This window comes from Tupaia chinensis, unplaced genomic scaffold (genome assembly GCF_000334495.1).
Source record: "Tupaia chinensis unplaced genomic scaffold, TupChi_1.0 Scaffold145561_1, whole genome shotgun sequence".
Lineage (NCBI taxonomy): Eukaryota > Metazoa > Chordata > Mammalia > Scandentia > Tupaiidae > Tupaia > Tupaia belangeri.
In genome coordinates, this window is record NW_006205418.1 from 1619113 (window position 1) to 1642198 (window position 23086).

The window sequence follows — 23086 nt, forward strand, 5'->3', positions numbered from 1 at the left end:
GTTCATTTCAGTTCTGCCACACCGTGACTCTAGGCAAGCGGCATAAAGACAGTCTCCATCTGCACCTGTTCTCCCTCCCTGCTGTTTTCATAGGGACCAGGGCAAGCCCAGACTTCACAGTCTGCCTCCCACCTCCGTAAGCTTCATGGAGAGCAGTCAGGAAGCTGACAGAGGGAGAGTTCATCATCCTTCTGAAAGGGGGGCCCAAGGGCTTTCCTCAGTGGAGGAGGTGCAGTTCCTCAGTGCTGCCAGTGACAGTCTCTCTGGTTCCCATCTACTTCAGAATTCCCCAGCTACTGTTGTTACTTTTCCTGTGTCTATCTTCTCCAAGTATCTGTGGGCTTCCCCAGGTTCAGGGACTACACTTTAGGTATTGAATAGCTACTGAAAATTAAACTGTGAATGAGTCCTGGTGGAACAAAAATTAATTTTCAACTCATTAATAATTAGTATTTAATTCATTACTAATTAGTACTTCCCTTTGGCCCTAAAATACCCATCATGGAACCGTGCTGCAGGATGTCCAGCACAATGAATGGTACATTGGAGAATACGGTCGCCAGGCAGTGGAAGAGGCGCTAACGAAGGAGGACAAGGTAATGCTTTCTACAGGCTCATCGTTGTTTCTGGACTCCCCGTAAGTTTTCTGCTCGCACGTCACAGAATGTCACAAGCAGCATGCGCTAATGTAGTGGTCGCTGCATCACCTTGGGCTTCTGGGTGCTGGGGAGGTGGTAATCGAAGAGATTCAAACATGGATAGGTTCAGACGTGAGGTTTGGTTGTACCACTAACCAACTCGGTGACTTTCTCACGTTCTTTAATAACTTTATGCATAGGTTTCATTTGTAAAACAAAATTGGTAACGTTAATCCTAAGGAACTACTCTGAAAATCAATGTGGAAGCATGGGTGCAGAGAGCACAGTGGAAAGTGCTTCTTCCTTTCCCTTCTTCAAGTTTCATTTCCTTACTAAAGATCTGGCCCTATTCTGTTGGGTCGTTCAAGGCAGACTTGAGTAGGTAGACTAAAGTTACTGGAAGCCCCAACTCAAACTTGGCTCTTCACCACCATACTCTAACTCTAAATGCGTCTCACAGAAGACACATACTTCAGGTTTGTGGACCAAAGTAAGTCACATGACCAAACATTATCTACAAACATCATCCCAAGCACCAGATAATTATGAAGCAACTGCTAGGTGTGAAAAACTGTACTAGGTGGTTTGGAAGTCACAGAATGTCTAGCAAGACTAATCCAACATTAAAATCTATCTTCAGCTAACTAGTAAAGTAGTCACTGTTGAGTGAAGAAACATAAAAATAAATTGACTAATTCTACATGGGCAAATAAACAGGTCTCTAATAAATTATATTAAAACTTAGCTGTCCAAATTGGCATTGTAAAACAAAATAAAATTATATGAACTTGCTGTAATATGCTGTGTCATGCCCTCTGCAAAAATAGTTTAATCCTAATACCCAGATATGTCACCTTACATGGCAAAAAGGACTTTGAATAAGTTAAGGATCTTGAGATGGAGAGATTATGCTGGATTATCTGGGTGGGCTCAAGGTAATCACAGGGGCGCTCCTAACAAGGAGACAGGAGTTTCAGAATCAGTGTGGGGATGTGATCACAGGGAAAGGGATTAGACTGGTTACCTACGGGCCATGAACCAGGAATTCCAGTGACACTGGAAAATCATTGAAATAGACCCTCCCCTGTTGATTTTAACCCAGTGAGGTCCATGTTGGATTTAGAAGTTCTAGAACTTTAAGAAAATAAGTTTGTGTTTTCAGCTACTAAATTCATGGTGATTTGTTACAACAGCAATTGGAAACCACACAGTTGCTAACAAAGTGTCTGATACATTTTAGGAATAAATAGAACCATTCCATTTCCTAGATGAGGAAACCCAGGGTAAACTAGTCTTAGTCACAGAGTGGAGAGAGTGTTTTGCTACTTTCTCCACTGTTTTCACAAAGTCACAGCTGCCTATAGTAAGCACTACAGTTTTGGGGTTTTTTTGTTTGTTTGTTTTTGTTTTTGTTTTTGTTTTTGTTTTTGTTTTTTGAGAGGTTTTTGCTATAGGGCGCGCGCGCTCACCAGAAAGACAGAGAGAGACAGAGAGATAGAAAGCGAGAAATCACCCCCAGGGGGTAGGGCCACGCCGCAATCCCTTCTCCTCCATTCTCCTCTTGGGATCCTGGGCATGCACACACACGTGCCCAGTGTGAGTTTAAGCCACTGGATCCGGGAAGCGAACCGTGGTTGACTACATGGGAGTCCAGCGACATAGCCATTACGCTAACTGCTGGCCCCTACCACTACAGTTCTTTACACCCTGATGGAAAGCCATGGGGGTTGACCGATGTCTTGCCTTGAGGACCTCCCTTCCTCTCCCCATAACTGGCCTCTGCTCTGGTAGAGTGGCAAGCCCATCAGAAGTAGCCTCCAACCTTGGCTCCCCTTCTCAGCTCATCAGTGCTGAATAAGCCATTGTGCCGGTGGAGACTTGCTTCCTGAAGCCCATGTGAAGTTGGTGCTAGAAGAGCCACATGCATGTCACTTGATGTTCTTCCAGCGACATCGGGCACTCAGTCCACACTTCCTTTCTTCCTCTTCTGCTTGCCTGTGTCTACTTCTTCCCAGATACATTGAAAAAATAAGATAATTGAGACTTTGTAATTCCACTTTATATTTTCCTACTTTGTGTTAGTTTTGTCAAAATGCATTTCTCATTTATGAAAGATCATTTAAATTTCAGGATTGCCCAGGTTCATTTCGACAAATTTGTTTCAAACTTTAAGATGATAAACCCAAAACATAGCCATGAGTCTTGGCCTCTTCTCCCTTTCTGAGTTTTGTCAGTGTTCTGTATGTGAGTACTAAGTCTTCAGTTCTAACTAACTGTTTGAGGCAGAATAAGTTCTAGAAAATTCCTTAATTCTACTTAATATGCCCAGAGGTATAGTTAAAGCCTAACTGAAATTGACTTTTAGATATTCCATTTACTAATTATGGTGATTTAGGAAACTAATTTAAGATCTTAGACCCTGATTTCCTTACTGTAAAAAGAGAATAAAACACTTCCTGCAAAGCTGATATAAAGATCAAATGAGATCATGTGTATAAAGTGTTTGGCATTTTGAGGACAATTTTTTTTAAATAACTATTTCGTTAATTTTATTTATTTATTTTAATTTGATTAGAGAGGAACAGAGTGAGAGAGAGGGAAAGTGAGAAAGCAAGCTGCCAAGTCCAAGACTCAAACCGCAGTTGACCATGTGGGAGTCCAGCACCCTTAACCACCACGCCCCTGCTGGCCCCTTGAGGGAAATTCTTTTTCTTTTTTTCAAAGAATTATTTACTTAATTTTTTATTTATTCATTCATTTATTTTAACTTGACCAGAGAAAGACACACTCAGAGAGAAAGAGAGAGAGAGAGAAAGTGAGAAAGCAAGGCACCAGGTCCATGACTCGAACTGTGGCCGGCCATGTGAGGGTGTTCAGCACCTTAACCACCACACCACCCACTGATTGAGGGTAATTCTTAATATGCTTCAACTGCCAACGTCGTATCATCTCTATAATGTTATAGTATTACGGTACTTGTAACATTATAAATTTAATTACCATCATTTTATATACCTATATATGGCATCTATAAATATTAATTGTAGAGAATATATAATTATATATAGATATTACATATAGCACATGCCAATGTATAGATGTAGACAGTGTATATAATTGAGAGATAATCATACATTTAATTATTTTGTAATTACATCACTATATATAATCTATTTTTTATGATTTCTTATTCACATTTAATTGTTGTACCTCTCCATAGCACTCAGTATGGTTTTCCAAAGTATGTACGTAGTACTTGACAATCAAATCAAGGATATTGCCTCGGGGAAGAAATGTGTCATCTTTATAGATCATTGATAATCATCTATACGAAATCCAAACAATTAGAGTTACTGACTTTTCAGTATTTTTCATGATGTAAATGACACAATGTAACCATGGAACTAAGCCTTTAGATATGTTCATGCTTGGGAAAATCACTCCACTTCTCAGCCTGTCACAACCAGGCCTCTATTCCGAGCTGTTCCTTGAAGCATGCCTCATTATTTCTCACCCATAACCTATTTCCAGTCCTTGGACCGTTTGACACTGTTGGTCTTTTAGAAATCCTTGCTCTTCACCCCTCAGCTTCTGTAACTCTGGAGCCTTTATCTCTTTATCTCTCAGACGTCTTTGATTCTTCCTGTCTCCCCTTCCTTGCCCTGCACTTGCCTTCACTTCCCCCTAGGCTGTACTTCCTCCTCTTTCATAGAGACTCGCTATTCATTTTTGTATGAATAACTTCAAAGCCCCACATGTCTCTTGGAGACCCCAGCCCTGCATTGACACTTGCCCACACACAGACCCAAGTCGTAGATTACAAGTTTCTCTTGCTCTAAGACCGAAGTGGTTCCAGCATCTCTAGAATAAGAGCTGAGCATCAGGTAGAGCGTGAATTATGTGAACATAGAGGGATCGAGGGAGGAACAGGACGGGGATTCTCCATACAGGAGTAGCCAGAACAAAAGCTTGGAGCCCAAAGCAGGTGGTGTCATTGGGAAGTGGAGACCTGGCTGGAGCCAGGAGGTAGGGGCGAGAGGAAGAAGGCAGGAGCAACAAGACAAACCACAGGACACGTTTTCCTCTTTGTCCACAAACGTCATGCTGAGGTCGTACACATCTGGCTCAGGTCAGGAGAGCAGAGTGGAGATGTTTACTCGCTTCCATAGGTATATCCAACCCACATGCTTCTCGGGAAAAAATAAGAACCCTTTATACATACTGACCCTCAATAAAAACTGAATTAAATTAAATTAACCACTGGTTTTCCCAAAACTCAACCGATTTGGAGATGTCGTGAAACCATCATTATTGCCACCATTACAAGGACAAGATGCCGGCATGTCTAAGACAACAACCATTATTCCTCTCATTTCAGGATGGTACTTTCTTGGTCCGAGATTGTTCCAAAAAATCCAAGGCAGAACCCTATGTTTTGGTGGTATTTTATGGGAAGAAAGTGTACAATGTGAAAATCCGCTTCCTGGAGAGGTATCAGCAGTTTGCCCTGGGGACAGGACTCAGAGGAGATGAGGTGGGTATAATTTAACCACTTTTCTTTCCCAGGCTGAAAGCAACAAATAAAGGGAGAGTCTGGGAGCTACCAAACTAGTCCTGCTCTATGTCCAAATGTCTGCAAGATAGGTGGGAAGAGAACCCCCTGGAGATGGGGGAATGTAATCTGCCCCTCCCAGCCCCATCTACAAACATCCCCTCATAGTCTTACACTCCAGCCAGTAGGTCAGAGGCCAATCCTGACCATGCCATGCACCCCCACCCCACTTTCCATATTAAAGAAAACTCATTCTACAACACACCTAAATCCTGCCTTCTAGGAAGTCTCTGCAGAAGCTACGCACATTCCTTCTTCCCAGTACTGAGTTCCTACTGCAGGCAGTTCTGGTAGTTATCCATAGATTTGTGGCCCAAAAGTGAATGTGAGCTTAGTCACAGTATCGAGCGCCATGTCTAGACTCCCCATCCTCACGAAAGGACCTTTATCTGCCGTGGGTGACCAGGGGAAAGAATAAATCAATTACAGCCCTCATCAATAACCACATAAAGAAGTGAACAAGACAGGAGAAATTGACGCTGAATGTGTATGGGCCAGGCCTAGTCTACCTGTGTTATCTTACTTAAATTCTCAACAAGTTCTTGATGTACTGATCACAGGCAATCTTAGATGACAAGAAACTAAGGCTCAGAAAATTAAGTAAATGGCCAAAGACACAGAGGTGGTAAGTGAGAGGTCAAAGAAATGGTACTTTCAACTGCTCTTTCAACTATTCCTTTGATAAAAGGAAAGAAGGAAGTTAATGCTGGGTCATTGTTTACTAAAGATGTGAGTGTAGGCTAGTCACATAAAGTCTCTGGACTTCAATTTCCTCAGATGTGAATGTTGTTTTCTAGTATAGACATCAGTATTTTAGGGATTCCTGTTTAGCAATCCAGACCTTGAATTTCTGTTAGTGTATGGTATGCACTGAACTGTGCCCCCATCTCTCCAACATCCTCCTAAAATGTAATATTATGTCTTCGTTATCTCATCTTGTACTGAAAAGAACTCCCATGAGTTGGGTGTTAGTGGGGGCACACTTCAGGTGGAAGTCCTAACCTCCAGCACCTCGGAATGTGACTGTATTGGAGGCAGAGTCTTTGAAGAAGCAATTAAGGAGTCCATTACTGTGGGCCCTGATCTAGTATGACTGGTGTCCCCATAAGAAGAGGCAGTAAGGACACAGGCAGAGAGCAGAGTGTGTAGGGACACAGGGAGAAGAAGATAGCCTTCTACAAGCCATGCAGAGAGGACTCAGGAGGGATCGACCCTTCCAATGCCACGATATGAATTTATGAATTTCTATTGTTTAAACTATCCAGACTGTGCTTCTTAGCTATGGCAGCCCTAGCAGACTAAAACAGGAATAGAACCAGAACTTTCACAGAGATATCTAATTGTTCTTTGATAAATATTGAAATAAGGAATGTTGCCAGGGCTGCCAAAATGCTTCAGGTAGGTGTGCCTGTGAAAATCCTATCTGCAGGCTACAGGAAGATTCCAATTTAAAACTAGTGTCTAATCAGTCTTTTTCTGAGAAAAACAAAGCATGGAGAGCAGGATCAGAACCAGAAAGGTCATGTGACAGCAGGGACATCTCAGCAGGCTTTGCTACAGCAGTCACATTTTGGCATGAAGGAGGGTATGAGGAATAAACAGATTAAGACTTAACGCCACCAAATACAACCACGTGAAGAGAGTATTATGTCAATACTAAAGGGAGAAGGACCAATTCTTCACTTTGTGGTGAGGATTGGCAAGTTGATAAACATAAAACACTCGTAACGGTGTTTGGACAAATCGAGCTTCCGATAATGGTCTCACTATATTTTCCTTATTATTACTGAGTCATTTTAACAACCAGGATACGTAGAAACCTATGGTTAATGGACTTTCCAGCTCAATTTCCCTTCTTCCTTCTATATCTCCTTGTAGGCTAAGGAAGGCTCTATTTGACCTTTAAATGCTCAGGCTTAAGGATTTCTTTTCCTTGGAAAACACAGGAAATGGGCACCAAGTGTCCTAGCAGGTGCAGGGCCCTCTGCCAGATGTGTTCAATTCGCTCTCTCCTTTGGTCCTTTAGAAAGTTCTGGAAAAGACACATACCGAACTCCTTCAACTAGTGAGGAAAGTGAGACCTGTAATGAGTTCACAGCTTTTTCCCCAGTATGCCACGCTTCGATGGGCTGATAAGTGAAGAAACTAAATGGCTCCATAATTATACCCTGGTGGCATTTAGTCAGACTGTCCATGGGCTCACCAGCTGCCTTGGCAAATAAGGCGTTGTCTTGTACGGCAGCCCACAGGTTAGCCCCTCAGTTTCCAGATGAGCTTCTCTAATGGTTGTTACCGAGGACTCTTTAGGAAATCAAACACCTATTTTAAGAAGCTCCCTTTTGTGCTAATCTGAAATTTTCTCCGCCCTTGCATCCCCAAACAAGATTTTTCTTTTCATGTGCCCATCAAACATTTGCATAAATGTCTTATGCATAGACAGTATCCTGTGTGGTTAGCAAATATTCACTAAGTTGATCTATTGAAACTCAGTCATGCCGTGAGGTGCATGCTGCCAAAATTTCCCATCTAACCATGAAACTAAGGTACAGAAACATTAAGTAACTAGCCAGGGTCACAGCTAGTCAGTGACAATACTGGGATTCAATATACTTTGCAAAAATACTGACTTCCTCACACAGTCTCAGATAATCTCATGACCAAATCCAAACGCTCCCCCTCCTGTCTGAAGGCAGTCCAGAACATCGCAGGTTGAAGAATATAGACAAGTTGACACGTTCATGGAGCTTACTGTGTGTCAGGCTCTGGGTGAAAAACCAGTTTACAGGAAGTTCTTCCTGCCTTTGCTCTGAAGAAGCTGTGCCTTGGTGTCAGAATAAACTAGTGCCGATGGCGCTCAGTTCCTGCATGCCTTCCACAGCCTGAGCCCTTTGCCTTGCTGAGAAAAAAAAACTCACTTCTTTTTTTTTTTTTTTTTGGAGAGGTTTTCGCTATAGGGCGTGTGCGCTCGCCAGACAGAGAGAGAGAGAGACATAGAGACAGAAAGCGAGAAATCACCCCCTGGGGGGATGGTCACGCCGCAATCCCTTCTCCTCCATTCTCCTCTCAGGATCTTGGGCACACACGCACACACGCACACGCGCCCGGCGTGAGATTTAAGCCACCGGGTCCGAGACGCGAACCGCGGTCGACTACGTGGGAGTCCAGCAACATAGCCATTACGCTAACTGCTGGTTCCCAAAAACTCACTTCTTTTAAAAAAAGATAAAATAACTTGAAACAGCAATGTTCTATTAACTGCAACTCAATGATGAGCTACTTCATCTGGTGCTCAAATAAAGAAATAGCATCATTACTCAAACTCAGCAGGCAAATCATAAACGAGAATCGGGGGTGCTTTTGAACCCGTGTGGTTGTATAGCTATCTTGCAAGCCCCATGTTTAACTCACAGATGACAGAGCAACCCTCAACTCCTGGGGGTCATCTTCGATGTAAGAAGAGATGATGTTTTATATATTTATATGGCAGTACAGGGGTAGACTCAGAGGAGGGTGCTTCATAAATATCAGTCCCCTTTTAGTGATTCCTGAAAGTCCTTCATTAGGACTGTGTGGCCTGGTCTTGGGAAGAAAAGGCTCATACCAGTGCCTTGAAGTGTGCAAGACCCCCCCAGAGAAGGCACCACACACCACCCAGACACCTCACCAGAACAGAGGGTGAACGAATCCACCTGTGTCTGTGCAGATCAACCTAGGAAGCTCCATTTTACCGCAGACTAGGTATTTGGGTCATTCAGTTAGCGAGATGCCTAGAAATTCATCGGAATTCAGATGTGGGGATCACCTATCATCTGTTTCCCATGACTGTTATCACAAATTGCACACACTTGCTGATGAAACACAACAGCAGTGTATCTTCAGAGTTTCAGGCCTAGATGTCCAAAACCAAGGTATCAGCCTGACCACATCCCCTCTAGACACTCTAGGAATGGGTAAACTTCCTTGCCTCCCCTACTTCCGAGGCCTGGTAGCCGTCAGTTTCCCGGGGACGGTCACATCACTGTAATCTCAGTCTCTGCGGTCACAGTGCCTCTTTCTCTCTGGTTAAAATCTCCCGCTGCATCTATCTTAGAAGGGTACACATGAGCATTTCTCAGAGACCCCTCTCGAGAGCCTTGCCTTAATCCTATATCTTATTAACAATATCAAGTGATGTCAGCTATTTTAACATGCAGGATAATATTCACAGATTCTGGGACTGGGACATGGACATGTTGGGGTGGGCCAGGGTTGGGGTGGCCTCTCTTCTGCCCATTGGCTCAGTTCCTGGCCAGCCATTTATTTTACGCTTACACTATGCTAGACTCAATGCTCCGTACTAGGGACATGGACAGAATAAGGCAGCGGCCCTGCCGTCCGGGTGATAACCCGTTATTCCATGCCTCTCTGCACTAAGCAAGACTGAGATTGGTAGTAAACTGGCTCTGGCCAGACAGGGAGGCACCAGCCTTAGACAATCTGCAGTTTCACCTCTGCCAAACATCAGCCCTGCCTCTAAGTTTTATAAGCATGTTTGCCAACATTTCTGTGAGAGTTCAGAGAAGGGAGCAATCACAATTACCAGACCTTTCTTTGTTCTGCAAATGTTCTGAAAGTGATGATGGATGTTTCCTTGATAAATTAAATTTAAGACTAGGAGACAATTAACCCTGGGTTTATCTCTCACTTCCCCTGACTGAGGCTTTCTCTTCCTTTTCTCTTGGCACTTGTCTCTATTTCTCTTTTTATTTTCTGTCCTTTTTACTGTAATATTTGTGTCCAAACTGATTTATTTACTGCTCTGGCAAGGAAACATTTCCTAGCTTGTAAACAGGATAAACACGAAAGGTTTAAGCAGATCTAATATTGAGATGACATTTGCTCTCCTCCTGAAAATATAATTTAATATAAAAATAAGTACTCAATTATAATTTTTAAAGTCTCTTTAGGGTGATATTTCAGTTGTGGGCCAACACTAGCAGCCAATAATAAGAAGTGACAGTATGATTAATTGCACTGCCTTACTTCCAACTACCTATTAAAATTACAATTTCATATAAAATGTCATCCATGTAGTAGATTATTAAAGCAATTAATATTTAGTTCACTACTTGACACAGTCCTAAAGAAAACAAGAGTGAGAATACAAAGCAAGCATTTTCCCTCTGAAGATGGGTATCAGGAAAGAGAATTTCCTTTTAGCAGTGTGGGTTATTTTATGAAAGAGTTCTGCACAAGAAGTTTCTTTTTGTTAATCACTTTTTGTTTTATCAAGCATGACGAAGGAGGAAGGAAACTCTGTCCTTAGTCTATAATTGGAAATAAAATTAAGAAACTTCCTTGCTTCCTGAAAGCTATAAAGCCTATAAACTTCTCCAGTGATTTCATTGCTCTCATGATGTTTTTGGCAAACCTAGAAGGTAGGAGGTGATAGCAATGCATGATTTACTGAGTACTCGCTGTCAACTGAGGTACAGAAATGTTAAGTACCTAATAATTTCACATAACTTCTATATATGTGTGTTGACACAATTAATTCTCACATTGAACCTCCGTGGTTAAGCCCTTGTGTTATCATTGCTGTTTATGGATAGAGAAACTGAAACACAGAGAGAGTAATCAACTTGACCCAGTTCATACAGCTAGTGGGTAGGAGAACCAGGCTTTGAACTTAAGTCTTTAAGCTCTGCAAGCACATCACTTATGACTATCCTGTTGTAGTAGAAAAATTGTCCCCACCATAATTCTGCAACTCCTTATCTTATTATCAGATAAGAACTCGTATTTACTGTATACCTATCAGGGCAGTGCTATGTTCTGAATGTTCATGTGCCCCCAAAGTGTGTATGTTGATATTCTAACCCATGAGCTAACGCTATTAGGGCCTTTGGAAGGTATTAATGTCATGAGGGTGGAGCCCACATGAATGGGATTGGTGTACTCATGAAGGAGACTGCAGAAACTCTCACCCCTTCCACCCTGTGAGGACACAGTGAGGATGTACATCTGTGGACTAGAAAGTAAGCCTCCACAGACACTGAATCTATTGTTGCTTTCATCTTGGACTTCCCAGACTCCAGAACTGTGAGAAATAAATTTCTGCTATTTATCAACTGCCAAGTTTATAGTATTTTGTGGTAGCAGCCCAAATAGACAAAGACAAGCTAAGCACATAAATTTAAAAATAAAAAATAAAAATAAAAAAACTCTTCCATGAATTCAGTAAAAGGTTCAAAGCAGCCAAGACAATTACAGATTTAATCAGGACTCAGTGTGAAAAGACAAAATCCAACTCAAATGAGCTTGAATGGAGTTGAGCTCTGCTGGCTCATGTAACTGGTAAGGATGGGAACAGAGTAGAACCAAGGACTGATTGTCATGAAACTCATCACTTCACACTTCTTTCCCCAAGTTTTTGACCCCAACATGGTGCCTGTTTGCTCTTCACACCCTCCCACAGTGGTAGGAAGGAGCAGATGGCCATGGCAGTTACAGGTTTCTAACATTTCAATTTAGTGGTTCCCCAACGAAAGAGGCATTCGTGTCCAGCAGCCACAAGGAAGAGACGGCTCCTGGGTGGTGTGGTGAGGTTCGTGACCACTTCCATAGCGAATATCCCAAATAAAATCATCCACTTCTATAATAAATTATTTTCTGTCTGCCCCAACCAGAAGGTACTCTCCATAAAGGCAGAAACCTCATCAGTCTTACTCGCCATTGGATGTTCCTGCAGCCTCCCAACATCTTTGTTCCTAGGATGTTCTGGGAACAGGGAGGACTAGACAAAACGAACTCAGAATCAAAGTAGACATCGACTGTGGCTCCCTTTGCTCAGGCTGTGTCATCTCTACCCTGGTCTGATGGAGCACCAGTGTTCACACTCATAAGCAAAATACATAATGGAAAGAACAGACACATGTTCAGAAAAATTAGGCTCCATTTCTTGTTCTGGATCCCAAGCCGAAGTGTCCTTAGATCGTCAGGAAAGATCATTCTAACTGCCCTGCTCACTTCACAGTCTTTCTGGAGAAAATCGAAGTTGTCTTTAAGGCATGGAAGACATGTCGAACAAGCTCTTCCTAATTATGTCCCAATATTGCCCTCCAGAAACTTATCCAAACTCACATGTTTAGAATTATGGAATATGCTAAGTCAACACCCCTCCTTGTACATTCTCTATATACCATCTGCTTTAAATGTCTTTAACGCTCCCTTGTCTGGTTACTTAGAATTGCCATAACATATAGCCCATTTCAAGACTGTGTTCCTGAAAAGGCACTCTCTTAATTCCCTAAACCTGAAATAGTCTTACTATTCATTTAATTGTACCTTCGCTGTATATAGCTATAAAAACATTGACTTGTGATGTCACAAGAAGCCTAAGAAGGGCAGCTGAATTGCCTTAGAACTCCCAGCAGCCCTGTGGTAGTCATATGCTCTCTATGTACACTAGAATTTGGTAAAACAGGAGGTTTTCCAGGAGGGAGAATTTACTGCTGGCATTTCCTATCAATTGACTAAGTTCAAGCTTCAATCTATGTTTTGGTTGGTCTCAATTGGGACAAGATTAAGGAGGCTGCAGAGGTTCCATGGGGTAGATGACTGTGTAATTAATTCTCTGAGTTGCTTAGGGTAGGAAAGTTGTGGTAGCAATCTTCTTTTGGTAACAAGTGGAGCTTAATCAATGTGACCTGATTCTGGAGAAAGCGCTAAGGGTAGGAAATTTAGAGAGCCGTCCCAGGGTCTACTTTTGGTCTCCCAAGCACAGTTATTCTTCCTTGTTATCTTATTCTTTTCACTCATCCTTAAAGAGCTTGTTTGCCACAGCCTTAACAAGAAATTACTTTCTGACACACCTTTACAACCCAAGAATTGTTTAAATTACTTCACTTCTTTGGGACCAGCAGTTAGCGTAATGGCTATGTTGCTGGACTCCCATATAGTTGACCGCGGTTTGAATCCCGGACCCAGGGGCTTAAAAGACACCGGGCGCGTGTGCGTGTGTGCCCAAGATCCCAAGAGGAGAATGGAGGAGAAGGGATTGTGGCATGGCCATCCCCCCTGGGGGGTAATTTCTCGCTTTCTATCTCTCTGTCTGTCTCTCTTATCTGACAAGCACACGCACCATATAGCAAAAACCTCTCAAAAAAAAAAAAATTGTTCACGTATTCCTTAAACAAAGTGAAGTGCCTTGGCTGTACCATGCACAAAAGATATTTGAAAATTCATCAGCTTTTTTTTTTCTGTGTTTCAGAAGTTTGACTCAGTGAAAGACATCATCGAACACTACAAGTATTTTCCTATTATACTAATTGACGGGAAAGATAAAACCGGAACCCACAGGGAACAATGCTACCTAACTCAGCCACTCCCCATCACCAGACTTTTCCCGCCTTGGTAGCCTGTCTTTGTTTTGTCTCAGTTCAGTGGATTCAATGCTTTTATTATTTTTTCATTTATTTCCAAAGATTATTTTGGGTGTCTTCAAAGGATGACTATTTGGACTTTGTAGAAGAGAAAAAAATACAATAATAGAAACTGGAAAATCAATTTTAGATTTGAAAGTTCAAACTACAGAGGAAACATCTATAATATGCAAAAAATAAATAAAAAACTAGTTTTTGAAAGTATCTTCTAAACAACAAACTGTAAACATGGTCATTGAACCCATGTTACAAACAAACAGCAAAGTTATAAAACTACTGCTTAAATGTTTGCAGCTAGCACATGACAAACCCACATGAAATTCTACATCTGTCTTTACAGAGCAGGGTGCTGCCTTTATTTCAGGACTATCGGGGCTATGGATTTACAACATCTGGATGGTTTCTAATGCCAAAGATGTTGGTGAATATTAACTTATCTCATTTATTATCCTGGAACTTTAATCATAGGGGAAAAATGTGGAAAGGAAAACAACAGCACTTATGACGAGCACCTTAGACACAGAAATTGGAAATACTTGCATCATGATATAAAATGGCCATAAGACCCATCTCTAGCACACTCCACAGCAACTTTAAGCCAAATGGAATGAGCAGACTTACAGTAAGAAACTCAGAAGACTGTATCCTATTCCAGCCTTAAATCAAGCATACAGCTAACTGAAGTTTAAAAAAAAAAATGATAATTTGAATTATGGACTTCCATTCAAAGACAATAAGAACTGTCCTCAAAGTACTGTGGATTCTTTCAGTAACATTGTAAATATTATGAAATTGTCCCCTCTCAAGGTTAAGAAGATTTCACTTTATTCCTGATGAAAAAGCAGAGGCAGCTCAAAGAAAGAACTGATCTCTCTGAATATAAGAAGAGCACCCGAACTGTAATCCATCTGGCCTGTCTCCATGCAAGGACATCTCCCCAGATATATCAAGTACATTTCCTAACCCGGGAATTTCACAATCAAATCTAAAAGCTAAGTTTGAAAAAATAAATAAATAAATTAGAACAATTTGAAGATACAGATTCACTCATCTTAAAATTAACAAGCTTTTGTGGTGGGATAAGCTAAAAAAGAAAGAAAAAGAAGGTTTCATTGAAATGAATGATTGGTACACACTGGCTTCAAATGTTACCAGTGCCTACATGTGAAATTCACGTGGTATTTATGTAACATTAGTTTTATTGCAGAAGTAAAACCGTATAGATTTAAAAGGTAAAAGAACCAAGTAAAAACAACACAATGTCCAGGATATCTCTTCTCTGAAATAACTGGCAATCAGCTCCCTGGGAAGAACTCTCTGCACCTCCCACTAAGTAAACACCTGCTGGAGTGCTCTCCTTTCGAAATGCCAATATAAAAGAATACCTTTAAGCAAGATCAGGGCATTTGATGAAGAAGCTCTTTCTGAAGTTGGAATGCTCCATACTCAACTGAGACTATCTGAGAACACACCTTCACAGAATTAACATATGAATCAAGAGACAAGTGTTTCGATTGGAGCTTGGCTACTAAGAAGCAGACTGATCAGAGCTGAAGGGAAATGAGGACTCTACGGAAGGCTGTATAGTCTATGAAAAGTCCAACTCTCACCCTAAAAAGCTATTGAGACAGAGACCAGCAGTTAGCATAATGGCTATGTTGCTGGACTCCCACGTAATCGACAGCGGTTCAAGTCCCGGACCCAGTGGCTTAAACTCACGCAGGGCGCGTGTGCGTGTGTGCCCAAGATCCCGAGAGGAGAATGGAGGAGAAGGGATTGCAGCGTGGCCATCCCCTCTGGGAGGTGATTTCTCGCTTTCTAGCTCTCTGTCTCTCTCTGTCTGTCTGGCGAGCGCACGCGCCCTATAGCAAAAACCTCTCCAAAAAAAAAAACTATTGAGATGTAACTGAGAACGACAATTCACTAATTCCCTGAACCATGTCATTCATGGTTGTGTTCACAGGAAATGTTTCTGATCTTCTGTTGTGGTTAAAGTAGATGAATGTCAGGTGGATATTAGCATTTAATGAGGTGTATGGTTTTAAAAATTCAGTATCAGGGGCCGGCAGGTGGCGTGGTGGTTAAGGATGCTGGACTCCCATATGACCGACTGCGGTTCGAGTCTCGGACCTTGTGGCTTGCTTTCTCACTTTTTCTCTCTCTCAATCTCTCTCTCTCTCTCTCATCAAATTTAAATAAATAAATAGAGTTAAATAAAATAATTCTTTAAAAATGCAGCATTACCTCTTCTTCATAAATATATAGTATTTTTCTTTTCTTTTATATTTTAGTTTCTTTTTTTTTTTTTGTCATAGGGCAGATGCACTTATCAGAGAGCAACAAAGACAGAAGGGGAAATTGAAAAATCACCTCCCCACCACACACACACACAGGATAGCTACACCACAATCCCTTGTTCTCCACTCTCACTTCAGGATTCTCAACGTGGATACACATGCACCTGGCATTTTTTTCAAGCTGCCAGGTCCGGGACTTGAACCACAATTGTCTACAGAAGTACAGCACCTTAATCACCTCTCCACCTGCTAGACCTTATGTAATATGTTTGTAACAGGAAAAAAAAAAAAGGAGAAATCAACCATCTTTAAATCAAAAGCTCACAATACTCCCATATGTAATAATCTGAAAAGAAATACAAAATTCAAAATTTTGACAGAGGTTGCTACAAAGATGTTGGTGAACATTACCTTGAATTTGTGGGGTTATATTAGTGTTGGATCTTCTGAAACCCAAATGCCAAGGTGAAGTTAGAAGTGAAACACTGATTAGAGATTGAGGTCTAAGAAAGATAAAAGGGAGACAGAACAGAAGTAGCAAGGGAGGGCCTTTAAACTGCCACCTGTGGAAGGAAAGCAGGAAAGAAGGGCGGTAAGTGGATAAAGCACGAGACTGAGAAGCAGCTCCGGGAGAGTCTCGGACAGTACATGGTGAAATCCCGAGCAAGCATTGTCCATAAAAGAGAGTCTTATGTTGGACAGAAGTGACAACAATTCCTTGCCCCACCATATTAAGTCATTGCCTGGAGCTGCCCTGGGGTGGGAGGAGTGACCTTCAATTGCTATGGCTACCCAGAAGGCCCTGCAATGGAAGGTTGTCCACTAACTTGCTGACTAATGAGTTCTTTTAAGGGGAGATCCCATTGGCCCACCTCCACACCTGCCACAATGACATCCTGATTTCTAATGTTCTTGATGTCGATTGTAGTTATAAGATTTTGCTTTAAAGAATAAAGAATTATAGAGTTTAGTTACATTTGATTCATGTAGCAGTTCTAGAAAGGAGACAGGACAGATAGTCTTAATGCATTTTATAATTGATGTAACAGTGCCTCATGGGCCAAGATACCTGAGTCTGGGTGATTTATAAAGAAAGTAGAGCTTTGTTTGCAAATCTCACAATTTTGGTGGCTGGAAAGTCCAAAGGCATTACAAAATGGCAGTGACATTGTTTTCACTAGACTCAGGGTTCTCATATACAATTCTCCTATTCATTGTCTATCTGCTTCACTGAATCTGTAATTGAAAGTTTGGTAATTTGGGTTTGGCATGCCCAAATTCCAAAGTGTTTTAATTCCTCTTCAACTATTCTCTCATTTTCAGAGTAAAAGTGTCACTTGATATCTAACCTCAATAGAGTAGTGAACTTTTAGCTTTATCTAATTACAACATCTATGCATTCCAGATATTTCTTTTGGACTAAATAATTCTTATTCTGGATCATTTCTCATCTCCCTCATGCTTAATGAAATATTTTATAGCACTTTTTTGCATACTGCGTGGTATTTATTGTAGGGTGTTGTTGTGGATATTGAAAATATAGCAATGAATTAGGGAGAAAAGACAAGTATGTGTACAAATAAATAAGATAATCTAAGTTGGTTTTCTAATACTCTGTTGTATTTCCATCTTAAGACTTACTAGTTGCCTGTGGGGTAGAGCCAACATTATATATTTTGATGACACTCCTATGACTTGGCTTTGAAAAGTCCTAAACCAGAAAATTCAAATTTTTCCAAAATTAATTTTAAAAAATCCTCTTAATGTGTGTGTGTGTGTGTGTGTGTGTGTATCTGTGTTTGAGTAACTGCATCATAGTCAAAACCAATTAAATCTTCTGTTGTACTTACTATGAAGATATCAAATTTGCCCCAGAAGGACTGCTATTATGTGTGCATACACATACACAACTTTTTACAAGATAGCCTATATTGTGTATGATTAGTATTGTATCTGTGCATTTGTATATTTATAATTATTTTCCTGAGTAGTATTTGTTCTAGCTAGGCATATTTACTTTTTCTGAACATTCGTGATTAACAGGTATGCTAACTTAAATAAGAGCAAATATGTAATTAAATATTATAATATTCTCTGTAACTGAGTATTAAAGAAGAGAATGCAAAACATAGTTTAATTTTGTTTGTTTCATGCCTTATTAACCCTCAAGCCCTTTTGAAATCATATTTACAGCAAATTTAAGATAAAATTTCTAGAACAGTTATTGACATATGAACACTATGCTAGATTTTTGGAATAAAGGGAAAAAAAGATGCAATCTCTGTAATTAAGAGTTCAGAGTCTGGAGACCAGCACTTAGTGTAATGACTATGTGGCTGGACTCCCATGAGGTCGACCATGGTTAGAGTCCCAGACCTGGTGGCTTAAACTAACATGGGGCACGTGTGCATGTATGCCCAAGATCCTGAGAGGAGAACGGAGGAGAAGGGATTGCGACGTGGCCATCCCCCATGGGGGGGGGTGTCTCGCTTTCTGCCTCTCGGTCTCTCTCTCTCTGTCTTTCTTGTGAACGCAAACGCCCTATAGCAAAAACCTCTCCAAAAAAAAAAAAAAAGAGTTCAGAGTCTGTCAAACAAGATATTAGGCCATCAGGAAAGTCATGTTGTCTTTCTTTCTTCTTTCTTCTTTCTTTCTTTCCTTTCTTTCCCCCCCCCCTTTAGAGGTTTTTGCCTTAAGGCACTCGCACTCACTGGAGAGAGAGAAACAGATACAGTAAGAAGGAAAGTGAGAAATCATCCCCTGGGGGAGATGACCAAGCTACATTGCCTTTTCCTTCATTATCTTCCCAGGATCTGGGGCATGCATGCATTCGTGAGTGTTAAAGCACCAGGTCCAGGACTCGAACCATGGTCTGCCATGTGGGAGTCCAGTGACATAATCGCCATGCCATCTGCTGACCTCTGATGTGTTTTTCTATGTAAAATGCGTCATGGCTTTCCCGACAACCCAGGACATACGTAAAATAATCCTATGTGAACTGACTAGCCCATTGTGGTCTCCATCTGCATTCCCTGGTGATTGGTGACAGTGAGCGCTTTTTCATACACCTACTGACCACTATCAAAACACAAAAGATAATGTGCTGGCAAGGATGTGGATTAACTGGAACCCTCTACACTGTTAGTGTAATATCAGATTGTGCAGTCACAATTCGTTGTGCAGAAAACAGAGTTTCCGCCAAAAAATAAAAATAGAACTACCATATTTAGCAATATCACTTCTGGGTTCTCTAAATCTGTTATTGTGTTGCTAACAGAAATTCCTGAGTCTGGGTGATTTGTAAAGAAAATAGAGCTTTGTTCGCAAATCTCACAATTCTGATGGCTGGAAAGTCCAAAGGCATCACAAAATGGAAGAGGGCAGAGCAAAGTGTGATCTGAATCCATGAATTTCTCTCCCTCTGGTCTCATTTCCTCTGCTGATAAACCTGCCAATACTCAAGCATAAGGACCTGCCTAATGATCTCATCACACCCTTTGGCCCTACCCTGGGACACCATGAAGGCATTAAGGTTTTGCTTAATACTTCTACAATACATTTAGCCTTAACACATAAATGTAAGAGAGCATCCTGGTCACCAGTCTCTAAGACCAAATTCCATAAAAGTTGGGGAACAAACCATAATCGAAAACATAACATGGGTTTCAATCCAAAGGAATCAAAATTGTATATCAAAGAGATATCTTCACTCCTGTATTCTCTGGAGTATTATTTACAATAGGCAAGAAAGAAACAATGCTCATATCAATCAACAGATGAGAGGATACAGAAAATGTGTTATATACATACAATGGGATATTATTTTTCCTTAATAAAAAAGCAAATCCTCCCATATGTGACAGTGTGGATGAACCTGGAGGACTTTGTATTAAATAAGGATGAAAGTACAGAAGGACAAATACTCAATGGCCCCATTTATATAAGGTATCTAAAATAGTCAAGCTCATAGAAACAGAAATTAAAATAATAGTTGCCAGGGATTAGGAGAAAGGGACAAAAGTGAGTATAATAGGAATAATATTTCATTTAAGTGGTCCAGCAGATGGCATGAAGGTTAAGGCAACTGGATTCCGCATAGCCAACTTTGCAGTTCAAGTCCCAGACCCAGAGACTTGAAACTCACTCTGGGCACATGTGCTTGTGTACCCCTCAGTGTGAGCACCCTAAAACAAAAACTTAACAAGAAAAAAAATTAAATAAAAATTATAATTACACTAGAAAAATAAGTTCTAAAGAGCTGTTGTATAATATTGTGCCTATAGTCAAGCAATATATTGTACACTTAAAATTTTGTACAAAGGATTGATCTTATGTTTGGTGTCTTACCACAAAGAAAGAAGAGGAGAAGAGAAGGAAACTTTGAAGGTGTTAGATATGTTCATTACTTTGATTGTGGTAATGGTTTCATGAGTTCATGCATATGCCAAATTCATCAAATTGTAAACATTAAATATACACATTTTTAAAATATTGATTACAACTCAATAAACTATTTTTGAAAGAAGATACATGTGTTATCAATCATGGAATACAGAATAGATTTGGTGAAATGGCAACACAATTGTAAGAGACTTTTTTTTTTTTTTTAATTTTTTTTTTTTTATTTTTTATTTTTTTGAGAGATTTTCACTGTAGGGCGCATGCTCTCGCCAGACAGACAGAGAGAGACATAGAGACAGAAAGCGAGAAATCACCCCCCAGAGGGGATGGTCATGCCGCAATCCCTTCTCCTCCATTCTCCTCTCGGGATCTTGGGCACGCACGCACACGTGCCCGGCGTGAGTTTTAAGCCACCGGGTCCAGGACACGAACCGCGGTCGACTACGTGGGAGTCCAGTGACATAGCCATTACGCTAACTGCTGGTTCCCTGTAAGAGACTTTTATATTCAATTTTCAGTTACAAATAGACAATGAAACAGAAGATTCATACGTGAACAGAAGACATGAACAACACTATAGGAGAAACGGACCTAACAGACACATATAGAACACTCTACCCAACAACAATAGAATTCACATTCTTCCTTTTTTCTTTTTTTTTTTTTTTTAGAGAGGTTTTTGCTATAGGGAGTGTGTGCTCACCAGAAACACAGAGAGAGACAGAGAGACAGAAAGCGAGAAATCACCCCCCAGGGGGGATGGCCATGCTGCAATCCCTTCTCCTCCATTCTCCTCTCAGGATCTTGGGCATGCACGCACATGTGCCCAGCGTGAGTTTAAGCCACTGGGTCTGGAACTTGAACCGTGGTCGAACACATGGGAGTCCAGCAACAGAGCTATTATGCTAACTGCTGGTCGCAAGAATGCACATTCTTCTTAAACACACATGAAACATTCTCCCATTCAGACATGTTGGTTCACCAAACGAGCTCTAACAAATTTGAAAAGACTGAAATCACACAAAGTATGTTCTGTTACCACAATGGAATGAAACTAGAAATAAATGGCAGAGAACAAAACTGAAAAATTCACAAAAGTAAACAATTCACTCTTGTACCTCCAGTGGGTCAAAGGATGAGTCACAAGAATATTTGGAAAATATCTAGAGACAAATGAAAACAAAGACATGATATATCCATATGACAATAAGCAATAAAGGTGATACTAATAGGGAAGCATATAGTGACAAGTGTCTATGAAAAAAAATCAAAGCAACAACCTAATTTTTACCTAAAAGAGCTAAAGAAAAACTAAACCAAAAATGGAATAAAGGAAATAATAAAGATTAGATCAGAGATAAACAAAATCAAAGTTAGAAAATAGAAAAAATTTGAAGAGGAGTTTTGTTTGAAAATTTTAACAAAATTGACAAACTCTTAGCTAGATAAACTAAGGAAAAAAGTCACAAATAACTAAACTTAGAAATTAAAGAAGAGATATTACAACTGATGACACAGAAGCAAAAAGAATTATAAAAGACTACAATAAACACATGTCAACAATTTTAATAACATACAAAAAAAGGAATACACTCCTAGAAATGTACAATCTACCATAACTAATTATGAGTAAATAACAAATCTGAATAGACTATAATAAAATTCTCCCTGCCAATGATATAATCTTTAATGTATAAAATTCAAAAGATGCCTAACAGGCCTTCCCTTTAGTTTAGTGGTTAAAGAAGCCAGATTCCACATGACCAACCACAGTTTAAATCCCAGTCCTGGAGACTCGAAAAACCTTTGTGTGCATGCCCAAAATCATGATGGGGTGAAGAAATGGAGAAGGGTTTCAGCATGACCACACTCTATGAGAGGGGACTTCCTTCCTCCTTTTGTATCTCTCTTTCTGTGTCTGTCTGCTGAGTACGCATGCCCTATAACAATATAAAATAGAAAAAAAAAATGGATACTACCCAAACCAAAACAAAACAAAAAAACTGTTAAAGCCAATAAACAATTTCAGCAAAATTACTGGATATAATATCAACACAGAAAAATCAGTAATGTTTCTATACGCTAATAATGAACAATTTAAAAAAGAATTTATGAAAAACAAGTCATTTATAACAAGTCAAAAAATCAAACACTTAGGAATAAACTTATCCAAGGAGACAAGTCTGTTATTTGCACATTAAAAAATATGAAATATTGCTAAAAGAAATCAAAGAAGATACAAATAAATGTTAAGACATGTTTGTTGATTGAAAAACTTAATATTATCAATATGTTTGAACTACCTAAAGCAATCTACACATCTGATGTGATCCTTATCAAAATCCTAAAGGCATTCTTTGCATTTATAGAAAAAAATCCTATAGACCTGCATGTGGTGTTGTGGAAGACACTTGACTTCCACAGAGCTGACTGTGGTTCAAGTCCTAGACCTGGCAGCTTACTTTCTTATTTCCTCTCTCTCTATGTCTCTCTGGTGAGAACATGTTCCCTGTAGCAAATTTTTTTAAAATAATAATAAATAAGTTTTTTTAAAAATCCTAAAATTTATATGTACTCTAACAGCCAAAAATATTTGGAAAAAGACCAGATTGGAGCCTCACATTTCTTGATTTTAAACATAGTACAAAACAACAATAATCGAGTCTGTGTATTACTGGATAAAGATAGATATATATGCCAATGAAATAGAATGGA

At 40.2% G+C, this 23086-nt stretch overlaps 1 protein-coding gene across 2 annotated transcripts in view; it reads left to right on the forward strand.

Moving 5' to 3' along the window:
• Positions 1 to 15354, forward strand: part of CLNK (cytokine dependent hematopoietic cell linker) — a 197428-nt gene extending 182074 nt beyond the window's left edge. For both annotated transcript variants that reach the window (XM_006168107.3, XM_006168109.2), the window contains 3 exons: positions 519 to 596; positions 5017 to 5172; positions 13502 to 15354. In XM_006168107.3, the coding sequence (XP_006168169.1) occupies positions 519 to 596; positions 5017 to 5172; positions 13502 to 13648 (381 nt within the window). In that variant the 3' untranslated portion in view covers positions 13649 to 15354. The remainder of the gene's footprint in view (positions 1 to 518; positions 597 to 5016; positions 5173 to 13501) is intronic.
• The last annotated feature ends 7732 nt before the right edge of the window (positions 15355 to 23086 follow it).